This window comes from Malaclemys terrapin, chromosome 4 (genome assembly GCF_027887155.1).
Source record: "Malaclemys terrapin pileata isolate rMalTer1 chromosome 4, rMalTer1.hap1, whole genome shotgun sequence".
Classification (NCBI taxonomy): domain Eukaryota; kingdom Metazoa; phylum Chordata; order Testudines; family Emydidae; genus Malaclemys; species Malaclemys terrapin.
The window spans coordinates 739,943-755,223 of NC_071508.1; the positions used below are offsets into that span (position 1 = coordinate 739,943).

Here is a 15,281-nt window from a genome sequence, read left to right on the forward strand (position 1 = left end):
CCCACCCCCCCCTCTCGCCATGAATTCTCTGGGATGATCGCTGTACCCCTCCCCCCCACCGCGTGGCTGGTATCAGGGAAGATCCCTGCAGGCACCAAACTAACCACCACCCCCGCCGCCGCCCTCCTCCCGCCATGAATTCTCTGGGATGATCGCTGTACCCCTCCCCCCCACCGCGTGGCTGGTATCAGGGAAGATCCCTGCAGGCACCAAACTAACCCCCCTCCGCCGCCGCCCTCCTCCCGCCATGAATTCTCTGGGATGATCACGGTACCCCCCCCCCCCCCCACTGCGTGGCTGGTAACAGGGAAGATCCCTGCTAGCCAAACGCGAAAAACTCAGGGCCAATTTCCCATCTGCGCTTGGCTAACTGCAGGGAAGGATTTATTTTCCGCCACAGGCAAACAGCCCAGTAGGAACGGCCACCTCTGTCCCCTTAATTAAGTTCCCGTATTTCAACCAGGTTACCAGGAGTGATATCACTCTCCTGAGGATTACACAACAAGATAAAGAACGGATGTTGCTTGAATGCCAGCAAACACCGGGACCATACGCTGCCAGGCTTTGTCAGGCAATGATACCAGATTACTTGCTGCAAGCATGGCGTGGTCAAGTGTCCTACCATGGAGGAGGGAATAAGGATGCACTGCCCAGAAACCTTCTGGCAAGGCTTTCGGAGTACCTCCAGGAGAGCTTCATGGAGATGTCCCTGGAGGATTTCCGCTCCATCCCCAGACACGTTAACAGACTTTTCCAGTAGCTGAACTGACCGTGAATGCATCCCAAGTCCTCAGGGCAAAGTAATCATTAAAAACCGTTTGCTTTTAAAACAAGTTTTATATTTTAAAAGGTAAACTCACCTGAGGTCCCTTCCATGGGGTCAGAGTCTTGGGTACTGGCTTGGGAGGCTTGGGAGGGTACTTCAGTCAGGGTGAGAAAAAGATCCTGGCTGTTGGGGAGAACGGAGTGCTGTGTGCTCTCTGCAAGCTCATCCTCATCCTCCTCCTCCTCCTCTCCCCCATCGGCAGAATCCTCAGGCGTCGAGACTATCCCCGACCCAGAATCCACGGTCACAGGTGGGGTAGTGGTGGCAGCCCCCCCTAGAATTGCATGCAGCTCGGCGTAGAAGCGGCATGTCCGCGGCTCTGACCCGGAGCGACCGTTTGCCTCCTTTGTTTTTTGATACGCTTGTCTGAGCTCCTTGACCTTCACGCGGCACTGCTCAGAGTCCCTATTGTGGCCTCTCTCCATCATGCCCTTGGAGATTTTTTCAAAAGTTTTTGCATTTCGTCTTTTAGAACGAAGTTCTGCAAGCACTGAATCCTCTCCCCATACAGCGATCTGATCCAGTACCTCCCTCACGGTCCATGCTGGTGCTCTTTTTCGATTATCAGCCTGCATGGTTACCTGTGCTGATGAGCTATCTGTGGTCACCTGTGCTCTCCACGCTGGGCAAACAGGAAATGAAATTCAAATGTTCGCAGGGCTTTTCCTGTCTACCTGGCCAGTGCATCCGAGTTTAGATTGCTGTCCAGAGCGGTCACAATGATGCACTGTGGGATAGCTCCCGGAGGCCAATACCATCGAATTGCGGCCACACTATCCCTAATTCGAAATGTTAAAATCGATTTTGGCGCTACTCCGCTCGTCGGGGTGGAGTACAGAAATCGATTTAAAGGGCCCTTTACATCGAAATAAATAGCGTCGTTGTGTGGACGGTTACAGGGTAAATTCGAATTAAAGCTGATAAATCCGAATTAAAGTCGTAGTGTAGACCAGGCCAGAATCTGGTATAGATTTGCATAAGAGGAAAGCTGCTATAAAAGTGAGGTGTCTTGCAGAGGACCCCGGGTCTCGTCTTGTCAACATGGGAGCATCGATCCGGATCGGCAGAAGCCCGGCTCCACCCCCTCCCCCATCTAACTCACCTGGCCAGTGAAGTTAAGGGGAGCAACTAATTGGTAACAACAAGACGGAGTGTGTTTGTGTGTGTGTGTGAGTGTAAGTGTAATATATTATATGCATATGATACAGTGTTAATGAATACATGTATTACTAATAAATGTGGCGTTTTGCCTTATTCCCCCTGAAAAGATCCTGTGCAGTACTTTAAGTACAACACTGTCCCCCTCGGGCTGGAACCAGCTGGTCCGGTCACCGGGGTCCTCTCCCCGCAGCCCATTGTCCCCCCACTGGCCAGAACCAGCTGTAACTCCTCAGCTGGGTCCTGGGGTCTCCATCCTCCAGGCCGTTCGCTGGCCCTCTGTACCAACAAACTCCCTCTCCTGCCACCCCGTTAAACCAGTAACACCCAGGGACACTGAGTGGCCCCACCCCACCCCCCCGCATGCAAACCAGTGAAAACAACAAGAAAACCCCCCACTTTGTCACCCGGGCCCAGCCAGTGTGTGTCAGCGCAGGGAAGTGAACCTGGCGCCCAACGCCCCAGCCCAGCACCCCAGCCATAACCCTAACCCCCCCAGCTAAACAGAGAATGGGAGAGGGGTCTGACAGAGTACCCCAGCCCCCCCCCAGCTATCCCCCCCAGCTAAACAGAGAATGGGGGAGGGGTCTGACAGAGTACCCCAGCCCCCCTGCCAGCTGTCCCCCCCAGCTAAACAGAGAATGGGGGAGGGGTCTGACAGAGTACCCCAGCCCCCCCCCAGCTATCCCCCCCCAGCTAAACAGAGAATGGGGGAGGGGTCTGACAGAGTACCCCAGCCCCCCTGCCAGCTGTCCCCCCCAGCTAAACAGAGAATGCGGGAGGGGTCTGTTGCTGGCACAGAGTGCCCGAGGACAGCAACAGCGGGGTTCATTGCCCGGTGTGCTTCGCGCCAATAAACACACCAGGGTGGAGAAGCAATCAAAGTTTGTTTGAGATCTCAAAGTGGTGCAAGGAGACAGGCACGTCTCAAATCAAGCACACCAACATAAGCAGCCTTTATCTTTTATACATTTTGCAGCTAACCCTTTCCCTTCTTCCCCCGCCCTTTCTCACCCCCCCTCCTCTCCCCCTTTCTCCCTCTGGCTACATTACACGACCTTGGCTGTGCAGCTTGTTCTCACTGTTTCTTTCTGCAAGTAATCTTGTCCTTCAGCTAGAAGCACGTAGGATTCCCTTATCGCTACTGCTTCCCAGCTGCTGGCCTGTGAGGTTAGTAAAGTTTAACATGCAGGGGCTTTGATTCACTTTGGCCTAGTGCGGGGGGGCTTCATCAACTCTCGGGTCTTCCAATCCCCCGAGTTACCTAGTGGCCTAGAGCCGAGGGGCTTCATCGACTCTCGGGTCTTCCAACCCCCCGAGTTACCTAGGGTGATGCCTAGTGACACCAACAACTCCCTCCTTTGAGAATACCCAACAAGCTTTTGGCTGAGTTTTCTCATATTCTGTAGACAAGACACGATTGAGTGCCATGAAGCTGGGGTTCTCAATGACAGGGCATGTCGGGACTTTTGGGGAACGGGGGGCACAAAGCTTACGGAGGAGCATCTTAAAACAAGCAATCAGGAGGAGGGTGACCAGGTACAGTACCACACCTGTGAGGAGGAGACACACAAGGCCACCCCCCAGTCCTCCTAGGTCGGGCAACCAACTCCAAAGGGAATCAAAAACTGTGGGTTCCTTTTCCTGGGCCTTCCACTGCTCGAAAGCCTGGGGGGAAATGGGAGTCAATGAGAGGAGTGCCCCTATGGCAAAGAGTAACACAGTGGCAGACCCTGGACCTGATTCCATTTTTGGGCAGGTGACCCTAGGGTTTAACAATTACAATTCCCCCAGTACCCACAAAATAACAATTACCAATAGCAGGCAGACTAAAAACAAAAGGGACCAGGTCACCAGGTTAGGCCGGCCCTGTGAAAATAAACACAACCAATGCTCAGAGTTTTTGCTGGGAGTGTGCTGTGGCTGTCCAAAGGGGTCACAGGGCATTCCCAGCAGACCTTATTGTCTTTTGAATAACAGTTTAAGTCCCAGGTCGTCGCTGGCAGTCTTTTCCGTAGGCTGGATGGTCCTCCGTTCAGGAGCGGGCACTGCCTTCAGACGGGAGTGATGAATCCAGTTCTTGTGTCCCTCGACCTTTGCTGCTGTGTGGGAGACCAGCAGGACGGTGTGGGGTCCCTTCCACTTCTCTTGGAGAGGCTCCTCCTTCCAGGTCCGAACGAGAACGGAGTCACCAGGCTGCAAGGAGTGGATCGGGGCATCCCGCGGGAGAGGCTGCAAATCTTTAGTATGATGATGATGATGATGTTCGTCCATCGTTATCGATGAGGACCTCAACAACTCATTCTTTCGATGACCGGGCTTTGTGCGTCGGAAGATGACTGATCAGTCCGATTCGGGCGTGGAACGTCCTATCACACGTCGGGCAGACAGGTAATGGCACTGTCGATGATGTACGAGCAGCTCTGGACTTGCGCAGCTCACGCTTTTTTACAGCCTCAGCAATACGCCTCGCCTCAGAGGTGTTACTGCCTGTGTGAATGAGGCTGCGCCGTGCTGAACGGTTCAGTGGGAAGGTTTCCCATGTGGCGGTGTTGATCTCCAAGGCCTTCAAAGAGGTCTTCAGCGTGTCCTTGAACCGCTTCTTTTGTCCTCCATGGGCGCGCTTTCCCGGAGTGAGTTCTCCGTAGAAGAGCTGTTTAGGAATGCGTTCCTCTGACATTCTCACGACATGTCCAGCCCACCTGGTCTGGGCTCTCATCAGCAATGTGTGAACTGACGACAGACTGGCTCTAGCAAGGACATCAGTATCAGGCACTTTGTCCTGCCATCGGATTTTTAGAAGCTTTCGCAGACAGGAAATGTGGAAGTGATTGAGCCTTCGTGCATGACTCCGATAGACAGTCCACGTCTCGCAGGCGTACAGCAGAATTGGAAGCACCACTGCTCGGTAGATCTTCAGCTTCGTTGATAGGCTGATCCCTCTGTCACGGAGTATTGGGGAACTCAGGGCCCTGCACCTCCGGCTTCCTGCGATTCACCATGACTCTCAGCCAGCCAGTAAAGCAGAAGGTTTATTTGGATGACAGGAATACAGTCCAAGACAGGTCTTGCAGGCACAGACAACAGGGCCCCCCTCAGTTAGGTCCAGCTTGGGGTCCCAGGGCATCCTCGACATTCCCAAACGTTGGAGTGCAATCGGCCAAATGCAGAGCTGGTTTAGCAATTCTGCAGTTTACTTCATCATCGATTGACACTGCTCGGGAAAGGGTACTGCCCAGGTACGTGGAGTGGTCCACTGTCTGAAGTCTCTGTCCATTTACAGTGATGGACGGTTCTGAGTACGGAGCGTGGGGAGCTGGCGGGTGCATGACCTCAGTCTTCTTGATGTTGATAGTGAGACCGAAGTTGTTGCATGCAGTTGAAAACTTGTCCATACTGGCTTTCATTTCTGGCTCTGTACTAGCATTCAGAGCACAATCATCAGCAAAGAGAAAGTCTCGAAGTACAGTTTCCTTCACCTTGGTGATGGCATGCAGTCGGCTCAGATTGAATAATTTCCCATCAGTTCTATACTTCATGCCTACTCCTTCAGTGCAGTGTTGAAAGGCATCAGTCAAAGTGGCAGAGAATATCCTGCTGAACAAAGTGGGTGCTAAAACACACCCTTGCTTGATGCCGTTGGTGACTGGGAAGGCCTCAGATGTTTCACCGTCATCCAGGACACGAGCCATCATACCGTGGTGAAATTGACGTACCATTCGTATAAATCTGTCTGGACAGCCAAATTTCGACATGATCCTCCACAGGCCCTGGCGACTGACAGAGTCAAATGCTTTCGTGAGGTCCACAAAAGTTGTGTAGAGAGTTCACAATTCTGCTCTTGACATTTCTCCTGTAGCTGACGCACAGCGAAGATCATGTCAATAGTCCCACGACTATTGTATACCTGTGCAGAGAACAGAGATCAGCAGACACAGAGCACATGTACTGAGATAAGAAGCCACAGCCTACCTCCCACTCCCCTAACAGAACCGGTGTACCGTTCATAGGCCATGCCCTTCCAAACATAATCTCGAAGGGACTAAGCCCTAACCTGCCCTTAGGGAGAGCGCGGACTCAGAGCAAAACAAGGGGCAAAGCATCAGGCCACCGTAGGGAAGCCTCTCTGCCAGCGTGGGTGGTCTGAGGTAGTTTCTGTAGCGCTAGCCGTATTAGATTCTTTGGTAGGAGGATTTTTCCTTCCGTGGAGTGGAGCCATCCCTCCTTTGTCCGTTTGTAACAGTACTACTGCTGTTGATATACCACTCATAATCAGCATTCGTGAAGGGTTGATCTTTTAAGTCCGGGCGGCTGGAGTATTGGGCATCTATGACCTCCAAACAGTCGTGTTCCTGCTCCTCTGTCTCCGGTAGCAGGGTCGCTGGATTTAGGGAGGGACGGGTCTGTAGGGTAACTTCGGGATTTTCTAACAGTTTTGCCTGATACCGAGCTACCTGAGCCTGTGTAAGCCAGAGACCACCCTTAGTATCCAGCAGGGCTTGGACCATATGGGGAGTATATACTTGCACAGCTCCTCCCAGTGTCAGTTTCTCGGCTTCCCCAAGCACTAGGGCACTTGCTGCGACCGCCCGCAAGCATGCCGGCCACCCCTTGGCAACTTGATCCAGTTGTTTAGAGAAATATGCCACGGGACGTTTCCAGGTGTCTAATAACTGAGTAAGCACTCCCAGGGCCACCCCTTTCCTTTCATGCACAGACAGTTGGAACGGCTTAGAGAGATCCGGCAGACCCAGGGCTGCTAGGGTCTTTGGTTAGCACTTCTTTTATCTGTGAGAAAAGAAACCTAACACATTTCATTAATGCCTGGCAGTATTTTGCAGATCTCACAGTTGCTTGGGCACATTCAGGCCCCCCTTTTCTTGGTTGTCAGCCAAGTCTTAGCTGTGAACAATGTCCTTGGAAGGGGCCAGCATCGTATCTTTGGACTGAGCTTGCTAGCTATATTTTCCAGTTAACTTGTTCTGTTCTTTTTCCTTCTCCCTTTCTTGGCTTCTTTTAACCTTGTGACAATGCGGTTCTGGCGGAACCCAACTGAGAGTGCCAACTCAGGACAAATTGCTCAAATAGGGCAGCTACAGCCCCAAGGCCGGGGTTTTTCCACCTCTAAGGCAAACCAAACCAGCCAGACTAAGACTTCGGTCTCACCCCACTGGCTAACCGCAAGTCCCACAAGCAATCTCCTAAGACACTCCAGTTTCCCAGTATTACCACCAGTGCCACACGTTATGGGGACAAATGGTTATAAAACCAATACCCCAGTAAAAGAAAAAGGTTCTCCTGATCCCAAAGGACCAAGCCCCAGACCCAGGTCAATATATAAGTTAGACCTTACCCACAAATCACGCTACTGCCAATCCTTTAGAATCTAAAATCTAAAGGTTTATTCATAAAAGGAAAAAGATAGAGATGAGAGTTAGAATTGGTTAAATGGAATCAATTACATACAGTAATGGCACAGTTCTTGGTTCAGGCTTGCAGCAGCGATGGAATAAACTGCAGGTTCAAATCAAGTCTCTGGAATACATCCCCAGCTGGGATGGGTCATTCAGTCCTTTGTTCAGAGCTTCAGTTTGTAGCAAAGTCCCTCCAGAGGTAAGAAGCAGGATTGAAGACAAGATGGAGATCAGGCATCAGCCTTATATAGTCTCTTCCAGGTGTAAGGTCACCTCTTTTGTTCTTACTGTGGAAAGTTACAGCAAAATCGAGTCTGGAGTCACATGGGCCAGTCCCTGCATACTTTGCTGAGGTACAAGGCGTATCTGCCTTCTCTCAATGGGTCCATTGTATAGCTGATGGTCCTTAATGGTCCATCAAGCAGGCTAGGCAGAGCTAATCTCAGCTTGTCTGGGATGTCCCCCAGAAGCATAGCATAAGTTTGCCATACAGACAGTATAGAGCCAATATTCATAACTTCGACTACAAAACTGATACATACATATAGACAGCATAATCATAACCAGTAAACCATAACCTTGTCCTAGACACCCCATTTGACCCCCTTTATACAAGATTTGGGTGCCACTACAGGACCTTGGTTGCAACAATGATCTATATGGTCCCAGTTTATGTCAATAACGTCACAAACCTACAAAGGAAACTTCCACTCTTCACTCATACACCTTTTCCCAACAATGAACACATACATATTGCCATTATACACCCTTCCAGTAAAATAACTTCTGTACAGAGCTTTGGAGCAACAAACCAGGACAAGCACACCCACTTTTGAGGATTCCACTCGGTACAACCTCTGGTGTCCAATAGCTTTCCTTTTTAAAACCTTAAATGCCTTGTCGGCTTCTGAGGACCAGTGAAAGGGATCGTGATCCGCTCCCTTAACGCATTCGTACAAGGGTTTAGCCCACAGTCCAAACTCTGGGATCCATATTCTGCAGAAGCCTGCCATGCCCAGAAATGCCTGAGCTGTTTACGATTGCTTGGGATAGGAACTTGGCAGATAGCTTCCTTTCTTTCGTTTGAAAGCTGACACTCCCCCTGCCTTATGTGAAAACCTAAATACTGTACTTCTGGGAGGGCGATCTGAGCCTTACTCTGTGCTACCCGATTTCCTCGGAGTCCAACAAAGTTCAGGAGACTCACAGTGGCTTTAAGGCAAGGGGTGAGACCCACAGCGGCAATTAACAAGTCATCCACATATTGCAGGAGGAAGACCCTGTCCTCATTGTCCCACTCCTCCAAGTCTCTGGCCAGGGCCTGGCTGAAAAGGGTGGGGGAATTTTTAAATCCCTGGGCCAGCACTGTCCAGCAAAGCTGCTTTTTAACCCTCCTTTTGTCCTTCTTCTGGCTCCACTCTGGGGCTTGCATGGCTGAGGGCTCAATTGCAAGGGTCATTCTCCACGCTTTCTTGGGGGGTAAGGTGAGGGTTACTTCATCTTCTTTGACCTCCTTAGATGGTCTCTGCCAAATTGGCTTGATATTGTTCATAAGCTCCCAATCCCAGTGTTTTAACCTTTTTAGTTTTTCTTTTCCTCCTCCTCAACAGCAGGGTCCTCATGAGGATATTACAGTTATCCCAGTCAGGCTTATGGCTAGCCAGACACCCCTCAAAGACCGAGATAAACTTGCTTGGATTCGTTGAGAATTCCCCTGCCTGTGCCTTAAAAGCTGCTAGGTCCACTGGGTTAAAAGGCACATGTGTATAGACCTGCATAGTAGTGGCCTGATTCCTATTTGAGCCATGTCTGGACACCACGGTCTCGGTGATCAACGGATAAAATTCCACCGAGGGGGCAATCTCTGGGACCTGAGACACCTTGTCTTTATATGGTGGGGGTGTGATAGCCGAAGGGGACCCCGGACCTGCCATTACAGCGTAGGGGGGGGGGGTTCTGGGGACTAACAGTAGCTACTACCGAACCTCTCGGAGTCAAATTACACTTTTGCAAAAGATCTGACCTATCTCTTAGCAACATAAACAACTGTACATACATATGTTCATTCCATTTACCCGTCTGCTGACAAAACAGAAGCAATTGAAGGATCGTGTTATAATTAAGTGATCCCTCCGGTGGCCACCTTTCCTGGTCCTCTAGCTGATACTGAGGCCAGTCTACTGTACAGAACCTTTTCAATCTACTTTTAGTCAACGGATCCGATCCAAACACTTTTCAGTTCACCAGAATGCATTCTAAGGACGTACACCTTGCCCTGCCTGCAGTACTCTGTCCCTGCCCCATACCCTAGGGAGACACTGGGCGTCCCCAGGTCAAAACAGGTAGAAGTCCACACCACTGGACTGTTCCTACCTTATCCACGGGACCGGTTCCTCACCGTCGCCCGCAGCTGCTTCTCCACTACTTGAGCGTGTTGCACCATAGTGCCCTCCGGGGTCGACCAAACCGTGTCTCCGCTGAGGCCCCCAATGAAGTCACCGGTGAGCTCTGGGCGTCGGGCATCGCCGCAATCCGTCGGCTGCCAGGAGGGATCCGGGCAAGGCTAAATTTCAGCCTCGAGCCCCATGTTGGGCGCCAAAACTGTTGCCGGCACAGAGTGCCCATGGAAAGCAACAGCGGGGTCCGTTGCCCGGTGTGCGTCACGTCAATAAACACACCAGGGTGGAGAAGCAAACAAAGTTTATTTGAGATCTCAAAGTGGTGCAAGGAGACAGGCACGTCTCAAATCAAGCACACCAACATAAGCAGCCTTTATCTTTTATACAGTTTGTAACTAACCCTTTCCCTTCTTCCCCCACCCTTTCTCACCCCCCCTCCTCCATTCCCACCTCTCCCCCTTTCTCCCTCTGGCTACATTACAGGACCTTGGCTGTGCAGCTTGTTCTCACTGTTTCTTTCTGCAAGTAATCTTGTCCTTTAGCTAGAAGCACGTAGGATTCCCTTATCGCTACCGCTTCCCAGCTGCTGGCCTGTGAGGTTAGTAAAGTTTAACATGCAGGGGCTTTGATTCACTTTAGCCTAGAGCGGGGCAGGGGCTTCATCGACTCTCGGGTCTTCCAACCCCCCGAGTTACCTAGGGTGATGCCTAGTGACACCAACAGGTCTGACAGAGCACCCCAGCCATAACCCCAGCACCCCCCCGCAGCTAAACAGAGAATGGGGGAGGGGTCTGACAGCACCCCAGCTATAACCCCAGCCCCCCCAGCTGAACAGAGAATGGGGGAGGGGTCTGACAGAGCACCCCGGCCATAACCCCAGCCCCCCCAGCTGAACAGAGAATGGGGGAGGGGTCTGACAGACAAGCCGAGTGCCCGTGACGGGGACGGGGGCTGTTTCGCACAGTGGTTAGAGCAGGAGTTGGTACCAGGAATTGCAGCCCAGGATAAACCCGGGGCCAGCAATAGGAGCCGGGGGTCAGGGTGGGGTCACCACACAGGCCCCGACTCTATCACAGCCACCAACCTACTACTGATGCTGCTGCTGCTGGGGTGAGCTGCTGTCTGTGAGTCTTCCCACCAATCAGGCGCCGGAGCCAATCAGGGGCCGGCTGCACTCGTTAGGTGGCTCAGCCCAGACTGGCCCTGACTCCGGACACCCAGGGGCGGGGGTGGGTTGCAGGCAGCTCGCTGGCTCAGCCCTTTCCCGGCTCTTGTCGGGTGAAGAGTTTTGGGGAGGGGTTTTGCTCCGATGGCAGGAACTGCAGAGTGCCCCGGACAGCCTGGACCTTGCCCTGCCGGCCTGTGAGTCTGCCCTGAGGGGGCTGCGCCCTGAGCGGGGGGTCAGCCTGGACGTAGCAGGGCCCAGCCGGGCACAGGCAATGCCAGAGGCACTTGTCACTAGCGACAGGTTCGTTCTCTCCTGGCTACGCAGAGCGTGATCGTGAAGCTGAGTGTGAGACGCACAGAGACTGTCTGAGTTTTATTAACGCCGTGATAAGTATAAGCAAAGTCACAGAACGAGAGAAACAAGCATCGCAGCAGGATCTGCACCGCGAACACTCACAGGGCCACGGGCCGCGGGTTCCCCTTCCGGGGAGATTAGCGTTAAGGGCGTCACCGCCCTGCCGGCCCGAGATCCCCCTGAGGGCCGGGTTTGGTTCCCCACCTATCCCTGATACCCCCCCCCCCCCTTTCTGAGACCACATGGGATTACAGGTCTGTCTCATCTTACGCTGCGGTTACGTTCTGCAGTCAGCGCGTAAAGCGAAAACCGCGTATAGTCAACATTACATTGAGTGGAATGGCGGGCGGAATCGCCCACACTACAGGTACAGTATTTAAATTGTTATTTTTCTCTCTTTGTTTTGTTTTTGCCGACCACGTAAAGCTGATGCAAAAGACCTGTATGTCTCGGCCACGTGCCCACGTTTGCCGTTCCTGGGCTTTGGACAGTTGTAAGTGTTTGCACAGCTGGAGGGGTCTCTGTGGCGCAGGTGTAACGATGCGGTTCTGGCGGGACCCAACTGAGAGCGCCAATTCAGGACAAATCGCTTAAAACAGGGCAGTTACAGCCCAAGGCTGGGGTTTCTCCACCTCTAAGGCAAACCACCCCACTGGATAACCACAAGGCTCACCAGAAATTCCCTCAGACACTCCAGTTTCCCAGTATCACCACCAGTGCCACTCGTTATGGGGACGAATGGTTATGAAAACCAATACCCCAGTAAAAGAAAAAGGTTCTCCTGATCCCAAAGGACCAAGCCCCAGACCCAGGTCAATATACAAGTCAGACCTTACCCACAAATCACGCTACTGCCAATCCTTTAGAATCTAAAATCTAAAGGTTTATTCATAAAAGGAAAAAGATAGAGATGAGAGTTAGAATTGGTTAAATGGAATCAATTACATACAGTAATGGCAAAGTTCTTGGTTCAGGCTTGCAGCAGCGATGGAATAAACTGCAGGTTCAAATCAAGTCTCTGGAACATCCCCAGCTGGGATGGATCCTCAGTCCTTTGTTCAGAGCTTCAGCTTGTAGCAAAGTCCCTCCAGAGGTAAGAAGCAGGATTGAAGACAAGATGGAGATGAGGCATCAGCCTTTTATAGTCTTTTCCAGGTGTAAGAACACCTCTTTGTCCTTACTGTGGGAAATTACAGCAAAATGGAGTCTGGAGTCACATGGGCCAGTCCCTGCATACTTTGCTGAGTCACAAGGCGTATCTGCCTTCTCTCAATGAGTCCATTGTATAGCTGATTCATAGATTCATAGATTATAGGACTGGAAGGGACCTCGAGAGGTCATCGAGTCCAGTCCCCTGCCCGCATGGCAGGACCAAATACCGCCTAGACCATCCCTAATAGACATTTATCTAACCTACTCTTAAATATCTCCAGAGACGGAGATTCCACAACCTCCCTAGGCAATTTGTTCCAGTGTTTAACCACCCTGACAGTTAGGAACTTTTTCCTAATGTCCAACCTAGACCTCCCTTGCTGCAGTTTAAGCCCATTGCTTCTGGTTCTATCCTTAGAGGCTAAGGTGAACAAGTTCTCTCCCTCCTCCTTATGACACCCTATTAAATACCTGAAAACTGCTATCATGTCCCCTCTCAGTCTTCTCTTTTCCAAACTAAACAAACCCAATTCTTTCAGCCTTCCTTCATAGGTCATGTTCTCAAGACCTTTAATGATTCTTGTTGCCCTTCTCTGGACCCTTTCCAATTTCTCCACATCTTTTTTAAAATGCGGCGCCCAGAACTGGACACAATACTCCAGGTGAGGCCTAACCAGAGCAGAGTAGAGCGGAAGAATGACTTCTCATGTCTTGCCAACAACACACCTGTTAAAACATCGCAGAATCAGGTTTGCTTTTTTTGCAACAGCATCACACTGTTGACTCATATTTAGCTTGTGGTCCACTATAACCCCTAGATCCCTTTCTGCCGTACTCCTTCCTAGACAGTCTCTTCCCATTCTGTATGTGTGAAACTGATTGTTCCTTCCTAAGTGGAGCACTTTGCATTTGTCTTTGTTAAACTTCATCCTGTTTACCTCAGACCATTTCTCCAATTTGTCCAGATCATTTTGAATTATGACCCTGTCCTCCAAAGCAGTTGCAATCCCTCCCAGTTTGGTATCATCCGCAAACTTAATAAGCGTACTTTCTATGCCAATATCTAAGTCGTTGATGAAGATATTGAACAGAGCCGGTCCCAAAACAGACCCCTGCGGTACCCCACTCGTTATACCTTTCCAGCAGGATTGGGAACCATTAATAACAACTCTCTGAGTACGGTTATCCAGCCAGTTATGCACCCACCTTATAGTAGCCCCATCTAATTTGTATTTGCCTAGTTTATCGATAAGAATATCATGCGAGACCATACCAAATGCCTTACTAAAGTCTAGGTATACCACATCCACAGCTTCACCCTTATCCACAAGGCTCGTTATCCTATCAAAGAAAGATTAATGGGCCATCAAGCAGGCTAGGCAGAGCTAACACCAGTTTGTCTGGGATGTCACCCAGAAGCATAGCATAAGTTTGAAATACAGACAGTATAGAGCCAATATTCATAACTTCAACTACAAAACTGATACACACATATAGACAGCATAATCATAACCAGTAAACCATAACCTTGTCCTAGACACCCCATTTGACCCCCTTTATACAAGATTTGGTGCCACTACAGGACCTTGGTTGCAACAATGATCTATATGGTCCCAGATTGTATCACTAATGTCACAGCAGGTCAGGGATCTGGCTGCATAAACCTGTGGCGGGGGAACCAGACTATCTCACGCCCTGTGGCTAAATCTTCTGGCCCCGGCTCCTCACTCAAGCTAAGGTTTGTTAGCGCTAACGCGGCCACCAGGCCTCCAGCGACACCCCAGCTGCAGGTCCCTGCCAAGCCCATTGCAAAGGGATCGTCACGTCCCTTCACTTCCTCCTACCTGCAGCGCAGCCTTCGTTTTATTTGCATGAATTTGACAAGCAGCTGAACTCGTTCTGAGATAGAAACGATCACCTGAGCGCAGGTCAGGGGTCAAAGGTTGACGTGTGTGTGCCCCGAGGGTTCCAGGCAGGGAGTAGCAGGGCCCAGCCGCCCCCAGGCAACGCCTGACCAAGCGCTGGTTCCCAGCAGACGGGTCCGTGGGGATCAGGGAGGGGTCACAGCCCAGTAACAGCAGCTGCTCAGGGCGTGCAGAGAGACGGCGTCACTGCTGGCCTGAGCGCTGACCAGAGAGAAAACCACACCCCAGCCACACACCAGACACAGCGAGGGGCCGGGGACACGGGGGCGACCACGCAGGAGTCTGTGACGGTAGCAGAGGGGACACGGGCTGCGTCTGTGCAGAGAGCTCCTGCTGCGGCCGGCAGCTCAGTCACACCCCGGAGCAGTAAGGACAGAGTGCTGGACATGGCGGCTGGAACCCTTCTGTGACGGGCAGGGCCGGCGCTTCCATTTAGGCGACCTAGGCAGTTGCCTAGGGCATCAGGATTTGGGGGGCGGCAATTCAGCGGCGGGGGGGTCCTTCCGCACTCCGGGTCTTCGGCAGCAATTCTGCGGCGGGTCCTTCACTCGCTCCGGGACCCACCACCGAATTGCCGCCGAAGACCGGGAGCCGCTCCTGGTGACGGGATGGATCACAGAACCCCCCTTGGGAGCTGCCATCTCATGTGCCAAGACTACCTCTGCTCCTGCTTTCCCTGGCAGCTCAGGACTCCAGCACCCTGTCTTGCTGAGCCAGACACTCCCGTCTGCTCCAACACAGACCCAGGGTCTGAATTACTTGTCCCAAAGCTGCAAGTTTACCTGAAAACAGCTCACAGAAGTGTGCTTGTCTTTAGCACTCAGATGCCCAACTCCCAATGGGGTCTAAACCCAGATAAATCCATTTTACCCTGTATCTGTATAA

At 51.7% G+C, this 15,281-nt stretch overlaps 1 protein-coding gene across 1 annotated transcript in view; it reads right to left on the reverse strand.

The window, feature by feature from the left end:
• Window positions 1–9,921, reverse strand: part of LOC128835491 (signal-regulatory protein beta-1-like) — a 47,142-nt gene extending 37,221 nt beyond the window's left edge. Inside the window, exon 1 of the mRNA XM_054025009.1 lies at window positions 9,866–9,921. Coding sequence (XP_053880984.1) covers window positions 9,866–9,921 — 56 coding nt within the window. The remainder of the gene's footprint in view (window positions 1–9,865) is intronic.
• Window positions 9,922–15,281: the final 5,360 nt, after the last annotated feature.